Genomic DNA, 15049 nt, shown 5'->3' on the forward strand with positions numbered 1-15049 from the left:
ACAGCGTCACACATGCACAGCGTCACACACACACAGCGTCACACACACACAGCGTCACACACGTACACACGGCGTCACACACACAGCGTCACACATGTACGCACAGCGTCACACACGTACACACGGCGTCACACACGTACACACAGCATCACAAACACACAGCGTCTCACACACACACAGCATCACACATACACACAGCGTCACATACGTACACACGGCGTCACACACACAGCGTCACACATGTACGCACAGCGTCACACACGTACACACGGCGTCACACACGTACACACAGCATCACACACACACAGTGTCTCACACGCACAGCGTCACACACACGCACGGCGTCACACACACAGCGTCACACACACAGCGTCACACACACACAGCGTTACACACACAGCTTTACACACGCACAGCGTCACACACACGCACAGCGTCACACACAAAGCGCCACACACGTACACACAGCGTCACACACACAGTGTCACACACACAGCATCACACACACACAGCGTCACACACACAGCGTCACACACGTACACACAGCATCACACACACAGCGTCACACACACACAGCGTCACACACACAGCGTCACACACACACAGCGTCACACACACAGCGTCACACACACGCACAGCGTCACACACTTACACACAGCGTCACACGCACAGCGTCACACACGTACACACAGCGTCACACACACAGCGTCACACACGTACAGACAGCGTTACACACGTACACACAGCGTCACACACGTACACACAGCGTCACACACACAGCGTCACACTCACGCACAGCGTCACACATGTACACACAGCGTCACACACAGCGTCACACACACAGCGTCACACACGTACACACAGCGTCACACACAGCGCCACACACGTACACACAGCGTCACACACGTACACACAGCGTCACACGCACAGCGTCACACACAGCGTCACACACACAGCGTCACACACACAGCGTCACACACACACAGCGTCACACACGCACACAGCGTCACACACACGGCGTCACACACACGGCGTCACACACACGGCGTCACACACACACAGCGTCACACACGCACGCACGGCGTCACACACGCACGCACGGCGTCACACACGCATACACAGCGTCACACACACAGCGTCACACACACACAGCGTCACACACACAGCGTCACACACACACAGCGTCACACACACAGCGTCACACGCACACAGCGTCACACACGCACAGCGTCACACACACACACAGCGTCACACACGCACGCACAGCATCACACACGTACACACACGCACAGCGTCACACACACAGCGTCACACACAGCGTCACACACACGGCGTCACACACACGGCGTCACACACACACGCACAGCGTCACACACGCACGCACGGCGTGACACACACGCACACACAGCGTCACACACACACAGCGTCACACACGTACACACAGCGTCACACACACAGCGTCACACACACAGCGTCACACACACAGCATCACACACGCACGCACAGCGTCACACACAGCGTCACACACGTACACACAGCGTCACACACAGCGTCACACACGTACACACAGCGTCACACACAGCGTCACACACGTACACACAGCGTCACACACACAGCGTCACACACACAGCGTCACACACGGCGTCACACACACACAGCGTCACACACGCACACACAGCGTCACACACACACACAGCGTAACACTCACGCACAGCGTCACACACACAGCTTCACACACGCACAGCGTCACACACACAGCGTCACACACACACAGCGTCTCACACACACAGCGTCACGCACGCACAGCGTCACATGCACGCACAGCGTCACACACGTACACACAGCGTCACACACACAGCGTCACACACTCAGTGTCACACACTCACGCACAGCGTCACACGCACGCACAGCGTCACACGCACACACACACAGCGTCACACACACACACAGCATCACACACACACACGGCGTCACACACACACAGCTTCACACACGCACAGCGCCACACACGCACGCACGGCGTGACACACACGCACACACAGCGTCACACACACGGCGTCACACACACGCACAGCGTCACACACACAGCGTCACGCACGCACGGCGTCACACACACACACGGCGTCACACTCACACACAGCGTCACACACACGGCGTCACACACACACGTACACACAGCGTCACACACAGACACACACGCACGCTCGCTCACCGTTTGCCGGGTTGCAGGGGGAGCCCCCCCCACAGTGGCAGCGAGCGCTGCAGCTGGGCCCCCACCAGCCGGCACTGCACACACAGCGACCCGTCGCCTGCTCGCACAGCACCGCACCGGCACCGCACCGGCAGGTGGCACCGCACGTGGCGCCCCACCTGGGCACGCGCACGGTGGGGGAGGGCGAGGGCACGGCACGCGGTCAGAGAGCACCTCACCACTGGCAGCCCCACCTGGGCAAAGGAATAGGTCACCCGTGTAGCCTCTAGCAGGGCTGCAGGGGGCAAGTGCTGTTAGTAGCGAGTAGCAGCACCTACACACAGACACACAGACAAAGGTCCCCCGTGTAGCCTCTAACAGGGCTGCAGGGGCAAGTGCTGTTAGTAGCGAGTAGCAGCACCTACACACACAGACACAGACAAAGGTCCCCCGTGTAGCCTCTAACAGGGCTGCAGGGGGCAAGTGCTGTTAGTAGCGAGTAGCAGCACCTACACACACACAGACAAAGGTCCCCCGTGTAGCCTCTAACAGGGCTGTAGGGGCAAGTGCTGTTAGTAGCGAGCAGCACCTACACACACACAGACAAAGGTCCCCCGTGTAGCCTCTAACAGGGCTGTAGGGGCAAGTGCTGTTAGCGAGCAGCACCTATGAAGGTAGACACAGACAAAGGTCCCCCGTGTAGCCTCTAACAGGGCTGTAAGGGGCAAGTGCTGTTAGTAGCGAGTAGCAGCACCTACACACACACACAAAGGTCCCCCGTGTAGTCTCTAACAGGGCTGTAGGGGGCAAGTGCTGTCAGTAGCGAGCAGCACCTACACACACACACAGACAGACAAAGGTCCCCCGTATAGCCTCTAACATGCTGTAGGGGCAAGTGCTGTTAGCGAGCAGCACCTACACAGACACACAGACAAAGGTCCCCCGTGTAGCCTCTAACAGGCTGCAGGGGCAAGTGCTGTTAGTAGCGAGCAGCACCTACACACACAGACAAAGGTCCCCCGTGTAGCCTCTAACAGGGCTGTAGGGGCAAGTGCTGTCAGTAGCGAGTAGCAGTACCTACACACACACAGACAAAGGTCCCCGTGTAGCCTCTAACAGGGCTGTAGGGGCAAGTTCTGTTAGCGAGCAGCACCTATGAAGGTAGACACAGACAAAGGTCCCCCGTGTAGCCTCTAACAGGCTGTAGGGGCAAGTGCTGTTAGCGAGCAGCACCTATGAAGGTAGACACAGACAAAGGTCCCCCGTGTAGCCTCTAACAGGGCTGTAGGGGGCAAGTGCTGTCAGTAGCGAGTAGCAGCACCTACACACAGACACAGGTCCCCCGTGTAGCCTCTAACAGGGCTGTAGGGGCAAGTGCTGTTAGCGAGCAGCACCTATGAAGGTAGACACAGACAAAGGTCCCCCGTGTAGCCTCTAACATGGCTGTAGGGGCAAGTGCTGTTAGCGAGCACCTATCAAGAGGGGGTGGGTGGCCAGCACCGCACCCGGCTGCCTTTGTCTCCCCATTGCTAGCGATGTTCACTACACAGCGCACCAGGTACTCATTTGAGACTAAGTCGACCTAAGGGAGGACCAAGACCGGTTCAGATAATCGTTACTGATGGACACACACAAACACACACACAGTGTGGGAGCACACACGCATGCATCTCTCCATGTCTCCAACTGTCCCCGTGTCTACCCATGTCTCCCTCTGTCTCTCCCCGTGTCTCCGTGTCTCCCCGTGTTGCCCCGTGTCTCTCTCTGTCTCTCCCCGTGTCTCCGTGTGTCTCTGTGTGTCTCCCCGTGTCTGTCTCCCCGTTTCTCCCCGTGTCTCCACGTATCTCTCTCTGTCTCTCCCCGTGTCTCCGTGTGTCTCTGTGTGTCTCTGTGTGTCTGTGTGTGTCTCTGTGTGTCTCCCCGTGTCTCCCCGTGTCTCCCCGTGTCTCCCCACGTCTCTCTCTCTCTGTCTCTCCCCGTGTCTCCCCGTGTCTCTGAGTCTCTCCCCGCGTCTCCCCGTTTCTCTCCCCGTGTCTCCGTGCGTCTCCCCGTGTCTCTGTCTCTCATCGTGTCTCCCCGTGTCTCCCCGTGTCTCTCTCTGTCTCTCATCGTGTCTTCCCGTGTCTCCCTGTAGATCCCTGTGTCTCCCCGTGTCTCCCTCTCTCCCTGTGTCTCCGAGTCTCTCCCCATGTCTCCCCGTGTCTCCCCGTGTCTCCCCCCGTGTCCCTCCCCGTGTCCCCGTGTCTCCCCGTGTCTCTCCCCGTGTCTCCCCCTGTCTCTCCCCGTGTCTCTCCCCATGTCTCCCCGTGTCTCCCCCCGTGTCCCTCCCCGTGTCCCCGTGTCTCCCCGTGTCTCTCCCTGTCTCTCCCCGTGTCTCTCCCCGTGTCTCTCTCCGTCTCTCCCAGTGTCTCTCCCCGTGTCTCTCCATGTCTCCCGTCTCCCGTGTGTCTCCCCGTGTCTCCCCATGTCTCTCCCTGTGTCTCTACCCATGTCTCCCCGTGTCTCTCCCTCCCCGTGTCCCTCCCTCACCAGCCGTGGTGACAGCTGCAGGCTCCGGTGGCCGCGTCGCAGACTCCGAAGCTACAGGCGCAGCCTCCTGGCAGCGCTCTCCCCATGTCTCTCCCCGTGTCTCCCCCCGTGTCTCTCCCCGTGTCTCCCCCCGTGTCCCTCCCCGTGTCCCTGTGTCTCTCCCCGTGTCTCCCCCTGTCTCCCCGTCTCTCCCCGTCTCTCCCTGTCTCTCCCAGTGCCTCCCCGTGTCTCTCCCCGTCTCTCCCTGTGTCTCCCCGTCTCTCCCCGTCTCTCCCCCCGTGTCTCTCCCCCCGTCTCTCCCCATGTCTCTCCCCCCGTGTCTCTCCCCGTGTCTCTCCCCCCGTGTGTCTCCCCCCGTGTCTCTCCCTCCCCGTGCCTCTCCCTCACCAGCCGTGGTGACAGCTGCAGGCTCCGGTGGCCGCGTCGCAGACTCCGAAGTTACAGGCGCAGGCCTCCTGGCAGCGCTCTCCCCAGCGTGCGGGCGCGCAGGTGCAGGCTCCCGTGCGAGCGTCACAGGTTCCGTGCGGGTGGCAGAGGCACTGGCGCTTACACTCGGGACCCCAGTACTGGCTGGGGCACTCTGTGGTGGTGGTGGTGAGGGTGGTGGGGGTGGTGGTTGTGGTGGTGGTGGTGGTGGGGGTGGTGGTTGTGGTGGTGGTGGGGGTGGTGATGGTAGCGGTGGTGGTAGTGGTGGTGGTGGTAGGGGGGGTGGTGGGGGTGGTGATGGTGGTTGTGGTGGTGATAGTGGTGGTGATGGTGGTGATGGTGGTGGGGGTGGTGATGGTGGTGGTAGCAGTGGTGGTAGTGGTGATGGTGGTTGTGGTGGTGATAGTGGTGGTGATGGTGGTGGTGATGGTGGTGGTTGGGGTGGTGGTGGTAGTAGTAGTGGTAGTAGTGGTGGTAGTAGTGGTGGTGGTAGTAGTGGTGGTAGTGTAGTAGTGGTGGTGGTAGTGGTGGTGATGGTAGTGGTGGTGGTGATGGTGGTGTGTGTGTGCACGCGCGCACGGACACAGGGAGAGATGGTCCCGTGACCTCCTCCTGCACCTAGCCTGGCACAGCAGTCAACCCATGACACCTGCAGGGTCTGTCCCGTGACCTCCTCCTGCACCTAGCCTGGCACAGCAGTCAACCCATGACACCTGCAGGGTCTGTTCCGTGACCTCCTCCTCCTGCACCTAGCCTGGCACAGCAGTACAACCCATGACACCTGCAGGGTCTGTCCCGTGACCTCCTCCTCCTGCACCTAGCCTGGCACAGCAGTCAACCCATGCCACCTGCTGGGTCTGTCCCGTGACCTCCTCCTCATGCACCTAGCCTGGCACAGCAGTGCAACCCTTGGCACCTGCTGGCTCTGTCCCGTAACCTCCTCCTTCTGCACCTAGCCTGGCACAGCAGTCAACCCGTGGCACCTGCTGGGTCTGTCCCATGACCTCCTCGTGCACCTAGCCTGGCACAGCAGTCAACCCATGGCACGTTGGTTTGTCACGTGACCTCCTGAAAGCAGCGAGCCTTCAACACTCCACGTGGCTTCAAAGTGCACCTAGCCTGGCACAGGCGCCGTGGTGACGACACCGTCACTTCGTGGTGAATGGCGGCTGTTGTTGTGTCTGTATCTCTGTGTATGAGTGTCTAATGTGTGTGTGTCACACACTCGTGTATGTCTGTATGTGTCACGTGTGTCTATATGAGTGTCACACACTCGTGTATGTCTGTATGTGTCACGTGTGTGTCTGTGTGTGTCACACACTCGTGTATGTATGTATGTGTCACATGTGTGTCTGTGTGTGTCACACATTCGTGTATGTCTGTATGTGTCACATGAGTGTCTGTGTGTGTCACACACTCATGTATGTCTGTATGTGTCACATGTGTGTGTGTGTGTCACACACTCGTGTATGTCTGTATGTGTCACGTGTGCGTCTGTGTGTGTCACACACTCGTGTATGTCTGTGTCACATGTGTGTCTGTGTGTGTCACACACTCGTGTATGTCTGTATGTGTCACACGTGTGTCTGTGTGTGTCACACACTCGTGTATGTCTGTATGTGTCACATGTGTGTCTGTGTGTGTCACACACTCGTGTATGTCTGTATGTGTCACATGTGTGTCTGTGTGTGTCACACACTCGTGTATGTGTGTCTATATGTATGCGTCACGTGTGTGTGTGTCACACACTCGTGTGTAAGTGTGTCCGTATGTATGTGTCACATGTGTGTATGTGTCACGTGTGTGTATGTGTCACGTGTGTATGTGTCACACACTCCTGTGTGCATGTGTCTGTATGTATGTGTCATATGTGTGTGTGTCACATGTGTGTATGTGTCACACACTCCTGTGTGCGTGTGTCTGTATGTATGTGTCGCGTGTGTGTGGGTGTGTCTGTATGTATGTGTCACGTGTGTGTTTGTGTCTGTATGTATGTGTCACGTGTATGTGTGTGTCACACACTCGCGCGTACGCATGTCTGTGTGTCTGTATGTGTCACGTGTGTGAATGTGTCACACACTCGTGTGTGCGTGTGTCTGTATGTATGTGTCACGTGTGTGTGTGTGTGTGTGTCACACACTGGCGCGTACGTGTGTCTGTATGTATGTGTCACATGTGCGTGTGTCTGTATGTATGTGTCACGTGTGTCTATGTGTGTGTCACACACTCGTGTATGTCTGTGTCTCTGTGTACGAGTGTCTATGTGTGTGTCACACACTCGTGTATGTATGTATGTGTCACATGTGTGTCTGTGTGTGTCCCACACTCGTGTATGTCTGTATGTGTCACATGTGTGTGTGTGTGTCACACACTCGTGCATGTCTGTATGTGTCACGTGTGTCTGTGTGTGTCACACACTCGTGTATGTCTGTATGTGTCACGTGTGTGTCTGTGTGTGTCACACACTCGTGTATGTCTGTGTCACATGTGTGTCTGTGTGTGTCACACACTCGTGTATGTCTGTATGTGTCACACGTGTGTCTGTGTGTGTCACACACTCGTGTATGTCTGTATGTGTCACGTGTGTGTCTGTGTGTGTCACACACTCGTGTATGTCTGTATGTGTCACGTGTGTCTGTGTGTGTCACACACTCGTGTATGTCTGTATGTGTCACGTGTGTGTCTGTGTGTGTCACACACTCGTGTATGTCTGTATGTGTCACATGTGTGTCTGTGTGTGTGTCACACACTCGTGTATGTATGTCTATATGTATGTATGTGTCACGTGTATGTGTGTGTCACACACTCGTGTGTGCATGTGTTTGTATGTGTCACGTGTGTCTGTGTGTGTCACACACTCGTGCATGTATGTCTATATGTATGCCTCACGTGTGTGTGTGTCACACACTTGTGTGTCCGTATGTATGTGTCACGTGTGTGTGTGTCACGTGTGTGTGCGTCACGTGTGTATGTGTCACGTGTGTATGTGTCACACACTCGTGTGTGCATGTGTCTGTATGTATGTGTCGCCTGTGTGTGTGTGTGTCTGTATGTATGTGCCACGTGTGTGTGTGTCACACACTCGCGCGTACGTGTGTCTGTATGTATGTGTCACGTGTGTGTGTGTGTCACACACTCGCGCGTACGCGTGTCTGTGTGTCTGTATGTGTCACGTGTGTGTATGTGTCACACACTCGTGTGTGCGTGTGTCTGTATGTATGTGTCACGTGTGTGTGTGTCTGAATGTATGTGTCACGTGTGTGTGTGTGTCACACACTCGCGCGTACGTGTGTCTGTGTGTCTGTATGTGTCACGTGTGTGTGTGTTACACGCTCGTGTGTGCGTGTGTCTGTATGTATGTGTCACGTGTGTGTGTGTGTGTCACACACTCGCGCGTACGTGTGTCTGTATGTATGTGTCACGTGTGTGTGTCTGTATGTATGTGTCACGTGTGTGTGTGTCACACACTCGTGTGTGCGTGTGTCTGTATGTATGTATGTGCCACGTGTGTGTGTGTGTCTGTATGTATGTGTTACGTGTGTGTGTGTCACACACTCGCGCGTACGTGTGTCTGCGTGTATGTATGTGTCACGTGTGTGAATGTGTCACACTCGTGTGTGCGTGTGTCTGTATGTATGTGTCACGTGTGCGTGTGTCTGTATGTATGTGTCACGTGTGTGTGTGTGTGTGTGTCACACACTCGCGCGTACGTGTGTCTGTATGTGCCACACGTGTGTGTGTGTGTGTGTCACACGCTCCCGCGTGCGTGTGTCTGTACGTACGAACATACGTGCCACATGCGTGTCTGTGCGTGTCACGCACTTGTGTCACAGTGCGCCCCGAAGTATCCGTGGCGACAGCGACATTCTCCGGGCTTGACGCACACCTCCCCCTGAGCACAGGTGTCATTGCCTGCGCACACCGCTACGCAAAGACAAAGATCCCCCGTGTAGCCTGTCAACAGACTGCTGGGGCAAGTGCTGTGTCACACACGCGTGTGTACGTGTGTCTGTCTCTGTGTGTATGTACGTGTGTGTCACGCGCTTGTGTCACACACTCGTGTGTACGTGTGTCGCACACGCGTGTGTACGTGTGTCTGTCTCTGTATGTACGTGTCACGTGCGTGTGTCACACACTCGTGTGTACGTGTGTGTACGTGTGTATGTGTGTCACGTGCGTGTGTCACACACTCGTGTGTACGTGTGTCACACACGCGTGTGTACGTGTGTGTACGTGTGTATGTGTGTGTCACGTTCGTGTCACACACTCGTGCGTACGTGTGTGTGTGTGTGTACGTGTCACGTGCGTGTCTGTGTGTGTCACACACTCGTGTGTACGTGTGTCTGTCTGTGTGTGTGTATGTGTGTGTCACGTGCGTGTGTCACACACTCGTGTGTACGTGTGTCTGTCTGTGTGTATGTGTATATGTGTCACGTGCGTGTGTCACACACTCGTGTGTACGTGTGTCTGTCTGTGTGTGTGTGTCACGTGCGTGTGTCACACACTCGTGTGTACGTGTGTCTGTCTGTGTGTACGGGTCACGTGCGTGTCTGTGTGTGTCACACACTCGTGTGTACGTGTGTCTGTCTGTGTGTGTGTATGTGTGTGTCACGTGTGTGTGTCACACACTCGTGTGTACGTGTGTCTGTCTGTGTGTGTGTATGTGTGTGTCACATGCGTGTGTCACACACTCGTGTGTACGTGTGTCTGTCTGTGTGTACGTGTCACGTGCGTGTCTGTGTGTGTCACACACTCGTGTGTACGTGTGTCTGTCTGTGTGTGTGTATGTGTGTGTCACGTGTGTGTGTCACACACTCGTGTGTACGTGTGTCTGTCTGTGTGTGTGTATGTGTGTGTCACGTGCGTGTGTCACACACTCGTGTGTACGTGTGTCTGTCTGTGTGTACATGTCACGTGCGTGTCTGTGTGTGTCACACACTCGTGTGTACGTGTGTCTGTCTGCGTGTGTGTATGTGTGTGTCACGTGCGTGTGTCACACACTCGTGTGTACGTGTGTCTGTCTGTGTGTACGTGTCACGTGCGTGTCTGTGTGTGTCACACACTCGTGTGTACGTGTGTCTGTCTGTGTGTATGTACGTGTCACGTGCGTGTCTGTGTGTGTCACTCACTCGTGTGTACGTGTGTCTGTGTGTACGTGTCACGTGCGTGTCTGTGTGTGTCACACACGCGTTTGTACGTGTGTCTGTCTGCGTGTGTGTACGTGTCACGTCCGTGTGTCACACACTCGTGTGTACGTGTGTCTGTGTGTGTACGTGTCACGTGCGTGTCTGTGTGTGTCACACACGCGTGTGTACGTGTGTCTGTCTGTGTGTACGTGTCACGTGCGTGTCTGTGTGTGTCACACACGCGTGTGTACGTGTGTCTGTCTGTCTGTATGCATGTGTGTGTGGGGAGCGGTAGTGTAGCAGGTAGCGCGCTGCGCTATGAACCCGGCGACCTGGGTTCGATTCCTGCTCACGGCCACCACCGGTGACGATTCTCTGAACCGGTCCCGGGCCTCCCCTAGGTTGACTCATCCGCAAATGAGTACCTGGTGCGGTGTGTAAACATTGCCACTGGGGAGACAAAGGCGGTCGGGCGTGGTGCTGGCCACCCACCCCCTCGTGTACCGTTCCGGCCTTCATAGGTGCTCGCTAACAGCACTTGCCCCTACAGTCTGTTAAGGCTACACGGGGGACCTTTGTCTTTGTGTATGTGTCACGTGTGTGTGTCACGTGTGTGTATGTGTCACGTGTGTATCTGTCACACACTCGTGTGTGCATGTGTCTGTATGTATGTGTCACGTGTGTGTGTGTCACATGTGTGTATGTGTGTGTGTCACATGTATGTGTCAAACACTCGTGTGTGCGTGTGTCTGTATGTATGTATCACGTGTGTGTGTGTGTCACACACTCGCGCGTATGTGTGTCTGTGTGTCTGTAGGTGTCACGTGTGTGTATGTGTCACACACTCGCGCGTACGTGTGTCTGTATGTGCCACACGTGTGTGTGTGTGTGTCACACGCTCCCGCGTGCGTGTGTCTGTACGTACGAACATACGTGCCACATGCGTGTCTGTGCGTGTGTCACATGTGTGTATGTGTCACACACGCACACAGGAGTGTGTGACACATACACACATGTGACACATACACATGTGACACATACATACAGACACACGAGTGTGGTGAGTGGTGAGTAGTGTGGTGAGTAGGGTGGTGAGTAGTTTGGTGAGTAGGGTGGTGAGTAGTGTGGTGAGCAGTGTGGTGAGTAGTGTGGTGAGTAGAGTGGTGAGCAGTGTGGTGAGTAGTGTGGTGAGTAGAGTGGTGAGTAGAGTGGTGAGCAGTGTGGTGAGTAGTGTGGTGAGTAGTGTGGTGAGTAGAGTGGTGAGTAGAGTGGTGAGCAGTGTGGTGAGTAGTGTGGTAAGTAGAGTGGTGAGTAGAGTGGTGAGTAGTGTGGTGAGTAGAGTGGTGAGTAGTGTGGTGAGTAGTGTGGTGAGTAGAGTGGTGAGTAGAGTGGTGAGTAGAGTGGTGAGCAGTGTGGTGAGTAGAGTGGTGAGCAGTGTGGTGAGTAGAGTGGTGAGCAGTGTGGTGAGTAGAGTGGTGAGTAGTGTGGTGAGTAGGGTGGTGAGTAGAGTGGTGAGCAGAGTGGTGAGGAGTGTAGTGAGTAGACTGGTGAGTAGGGTGGTGAGTAGTGTGGTGAGTAGTGTGGTGAGTAAGGTGGTGAGGAGTGTGGTGAGTGGTGAGTAGTGTGGTGAGTAGGGTGGTGAGTAGTGTGGTGAGTAGAGTGGTGAGTAGTGTGATGATTAGGGTGGTGAGTAGGGTAGTGAGTAGGGTGGTGAGTAGGGTGGTGAGTAGGGTGGTGAGGGGCGTGGTGAGTGGCGTGGTGAGTGGCGTGGTGAGTAGGGTTTTGAGTAGTGTGGTGAGTAGTGTGGTAAGTAGAGTGGTGAGTAGTGTGGTGAGTAGTGTGGTGAGTAGTGTGGTGAGTGGCGTGGTGAGTAGTGTGGTGAGTAGTGTGGTGAGGAGTGTGGTGAGGAGTGTGGTGAGTAGTGTGGTGAGTAGAGTGGTGAGTAGTGTGGTAAGTAGTGTGGTGAGTAGAGTGGTGAGGAGTGTGGTGAGTAGTGTGGTGAGTAGAGTGGTGAGTAGTGTGGTAAGTAGGGTGGTGAGTAGTGTGGTGAGTCGAGTGGTGAGTAGTGTGGTGAGTAGTGTGGTGAGTAGAGTGGTGAGGAGTGTGGTGAGTAGGGTGGTGAGTAGTGTGGTGAGTAGAGTGGTGAGTAGTGTGATGAGTAGGGTGGTGAGTAGGGTAGTGAGTAGGGTGGTGAGTAGGGTGGTGAGTAGGGTGGTGAGTAGGGTGGTGAGGGGCGTGGTGAGTGGTGTGGTGAGTGGCGTGGTGAGTAGGGTTTTGAGTAGTGTGGTGAGTAGTGTGGTAAGTAGAGTGGTGAGTAGTGTGGTGAGTAGTGTGGTGAGTAGTGTGGTGAGTGGCGTGGTGAGTAGTGTAGTGAGTAGTGTGGTGAGTAGTGTGGTGAGGAGTGTGGTGAGTAGTGTGGTGAGTAGAGTGGTGAGTAGTGTGGTAAGTAGTGTGGTGAGTAGAGTGGTGAGGAGTGTGGTGAGTAGTGTGGTGAGTAGTGTGGTGAGTAGTGTGGTGAGTAGGGTGGCGAGTAGGGTGGTGAGTTTTGTAACTCACGTGTGAGGCATTCATCCAGAAGCTGTTCCCATCCAGGGCAGCATTGTAGACTCCTGCGCGGGGACACGGAGACACCGAGACACGGGGACACGGAGACACGGGGACACGAGGAGAGGGAGACACGGGGAGAGGGAGACACGGGGACATGGAGACACAGAGACACCAGGACACGGGGAGATGGAGACACGGGGAGAGGGAGACACAGAGACACGGGGACACGGAGACACGGGGAGAGGGAGACACGGGGACATGGAGACACAGAGACACCAGGACACGGGGACAGGGAGACACGGGGAGAGGGAGACACAGAGACACGGGGACACGGGGAGATGGAGACACGGGGAGAGGGAGACACGGGGACATGGAGACACAGAGACACCAGGACACGGGGAGATGGAGACACGGAGACATGGAGACACGGTGACACGGAGATAGGGGACACAGAGACACGGAGACACGGGGACATGGAGACACGGGGAGAGGTAGACATGGAAACATGGTGACACCATGACAGGGAGACACAGAGACACGGGGACATGGGCACAGGGAGACACGGGGAGAGGGAGACACGGAGACACGGGGACACGGGTACCCAGAGACACGGGGACACAGAGACACCAGGACACGGGGAGAGGTAGACATGGAAACATGGTGACACCATGACAGGGAGACACAGAGACACGGGGACACGGGGACATGGCGACATGGACACAGGGAGACACGGGGAGAGGGAGACACGGAGACACGGGGACACGGGTACACAGAGACACGGGGACACAGAGACACCAGGACACGGGGAGAGGTAGACATGGGGACACGGGGACACGGAGACACCAGGACACGCGGTGATTAGTTAGGTGACGATAAAGTGATGGTGGTAATGATGGTGATGGTAGTGGTGGTAGTGATGGTAGTGGTGGTAGTGATGGTAGTGGTGATGGTAGTTGTGATGGTAGTGGTGATGGTGATGATGGTGGTGATGGTGATGACGATGGTGGTGATGGTGATGATGGTAGTAATGGTGATGATGGTGGTGATGATGGTGGTGATGATGGTAGTGATGGTGGTGATGATGGTGGTGATGATGGTGTTGATAGTGGTGATGGTGGTGGTGATGATGATGGTGGTGGTGATGATGATGGTGGTGGTGATGATGATGGTGGTGGTGATGGTGGTGATAGTGGTGGTGATGGTGGTGGTGATGGTGGTGATGATAGTAGTGGTGATGGTGGTGATGATGGTGGTGGTAATGGTGGTGATGGTGGTGGTGATGGTGGTGGTGATGATAGTGGTGGTGATGGTGGTGATGGTGGTGGTGATGATGATGGTGGTGATGACAGTAGTGCTGATGGTGGTGTTAGTGGTGGTGATGATGATGGTAATGGTGGTGATAGTGGTGGTGATGGTGGTGGTGATGGTGATGATAGTGGTGATGGTGTGATGCTGGTGATGAAAGTGGTGGTGATGGTGGTGATGGTGGTGTTAGTGGTGGTGGTGATGGTGGTGATAGTGGTGGTGATGGTGGTGGTGATGGTGGTGATGGTGGTGATGGTGATGTTAGTGGTGGTGATGGTGTTGATAGTGGTGGTGATGGTGGTGATGATGGTGGTGGTGATGGTGGTGGTGATGGTGGTGATAGTGGTGGTGATGGTGGTGATGGTGGTGGTGATGGTGGTGATGATAGTGGTGGTGATGGTGGTGGTGATGGTGGTGATGGTGGTGTTAGTGGTGGTGATGGTGGTGGTGGTGGTGATGGTGGTGGTGATGGTGGTGATGGTGGTGGTGATGGTGGTGATAGTGGTGGTGATGATGGTGTTAGTGGTGGTGGTGATGGTGGTGATGGTGGTGGTGATGGTGGTGATAGTGGTGGTGGTGATGGTGGTGGTGGTGGTGATGGTGGTGGTGTTAGTGATGGTGTTAGTGATGGTGGTGGTGATGGTGGTGTTAGTGATGGTGGTGGTGATGGTGGTGGTGTTAGTGATGGTGGTGGTGTGAGTGATGGTGATGATGGTGATGATGGTGGTGTTAGTGATGGTGTTAGTGATGGTGGTGGTGATGGTGGTGTTAGTGATGGTGGTGTTAGTGGTGATGGTGGTGTTAGTGATGGTGGTGATGGTGGTGTTAGTGGTGGTGATGATGGTGGTGTTAGTGATGGTGGTGTTAGTGATGGTGTTAGTGATGGTGGTGGTGATGGTGTTAGTGATGGTGATGGTGGTGGTGT

At 55.5% G+C, this 15049-nt stretch overlaps 1 protein-coding gene across 1 annotated transcript in view; it reads right to left on the reverse strand.

Moving 5' to 3' along the window:
- Positions 1 to 15049, reverse strand: part of LOC116938407 (uncharacterized) — a 60444-nt gene that overhangs the window by 40097 nt on the left and 5298 nt on the right. The window contains exons 2-5 of the mRNA XM_076063460.1: positions 12829 to 12881; positions 8969 to 9070; positions 5108 to 5300; positions 2213 to 2370 (exon numbers count right to left, since the gene is read on the reverse strand). Of these exons, the coding sequence (XP_075919575.1) occupies positions 2213 to 2370; positions 5108 to 5300; positions 8969 to 9070; positions 12829 to 12881 (506 nt within the window). The remainder of the gene's footprint in view (positions 1 to 2212; positions 2371 to 5107; positions 5301 to 8968; positions 9071 to 12828; positions 12882 to 15049) is intronic.

Source organism: Petromyzon marinus, unplaced genomic scaffold (assembly GCF_048934315.1).
Source record: "Petromyzon marinus isolate PM22_M1 ecotype Great Lakes invasive population unplaced genomic scaffold, UKy_Petmar_22M1.pri1.0 PM_Scaffold_129, whole genome shotgun sequence".
NCBI lineage: Eukaryota > Metazoa > Chordata > Hyperoartia > Petromyzontiformes > Petromyzontidae > Petromyzon > Petromyzon marinus.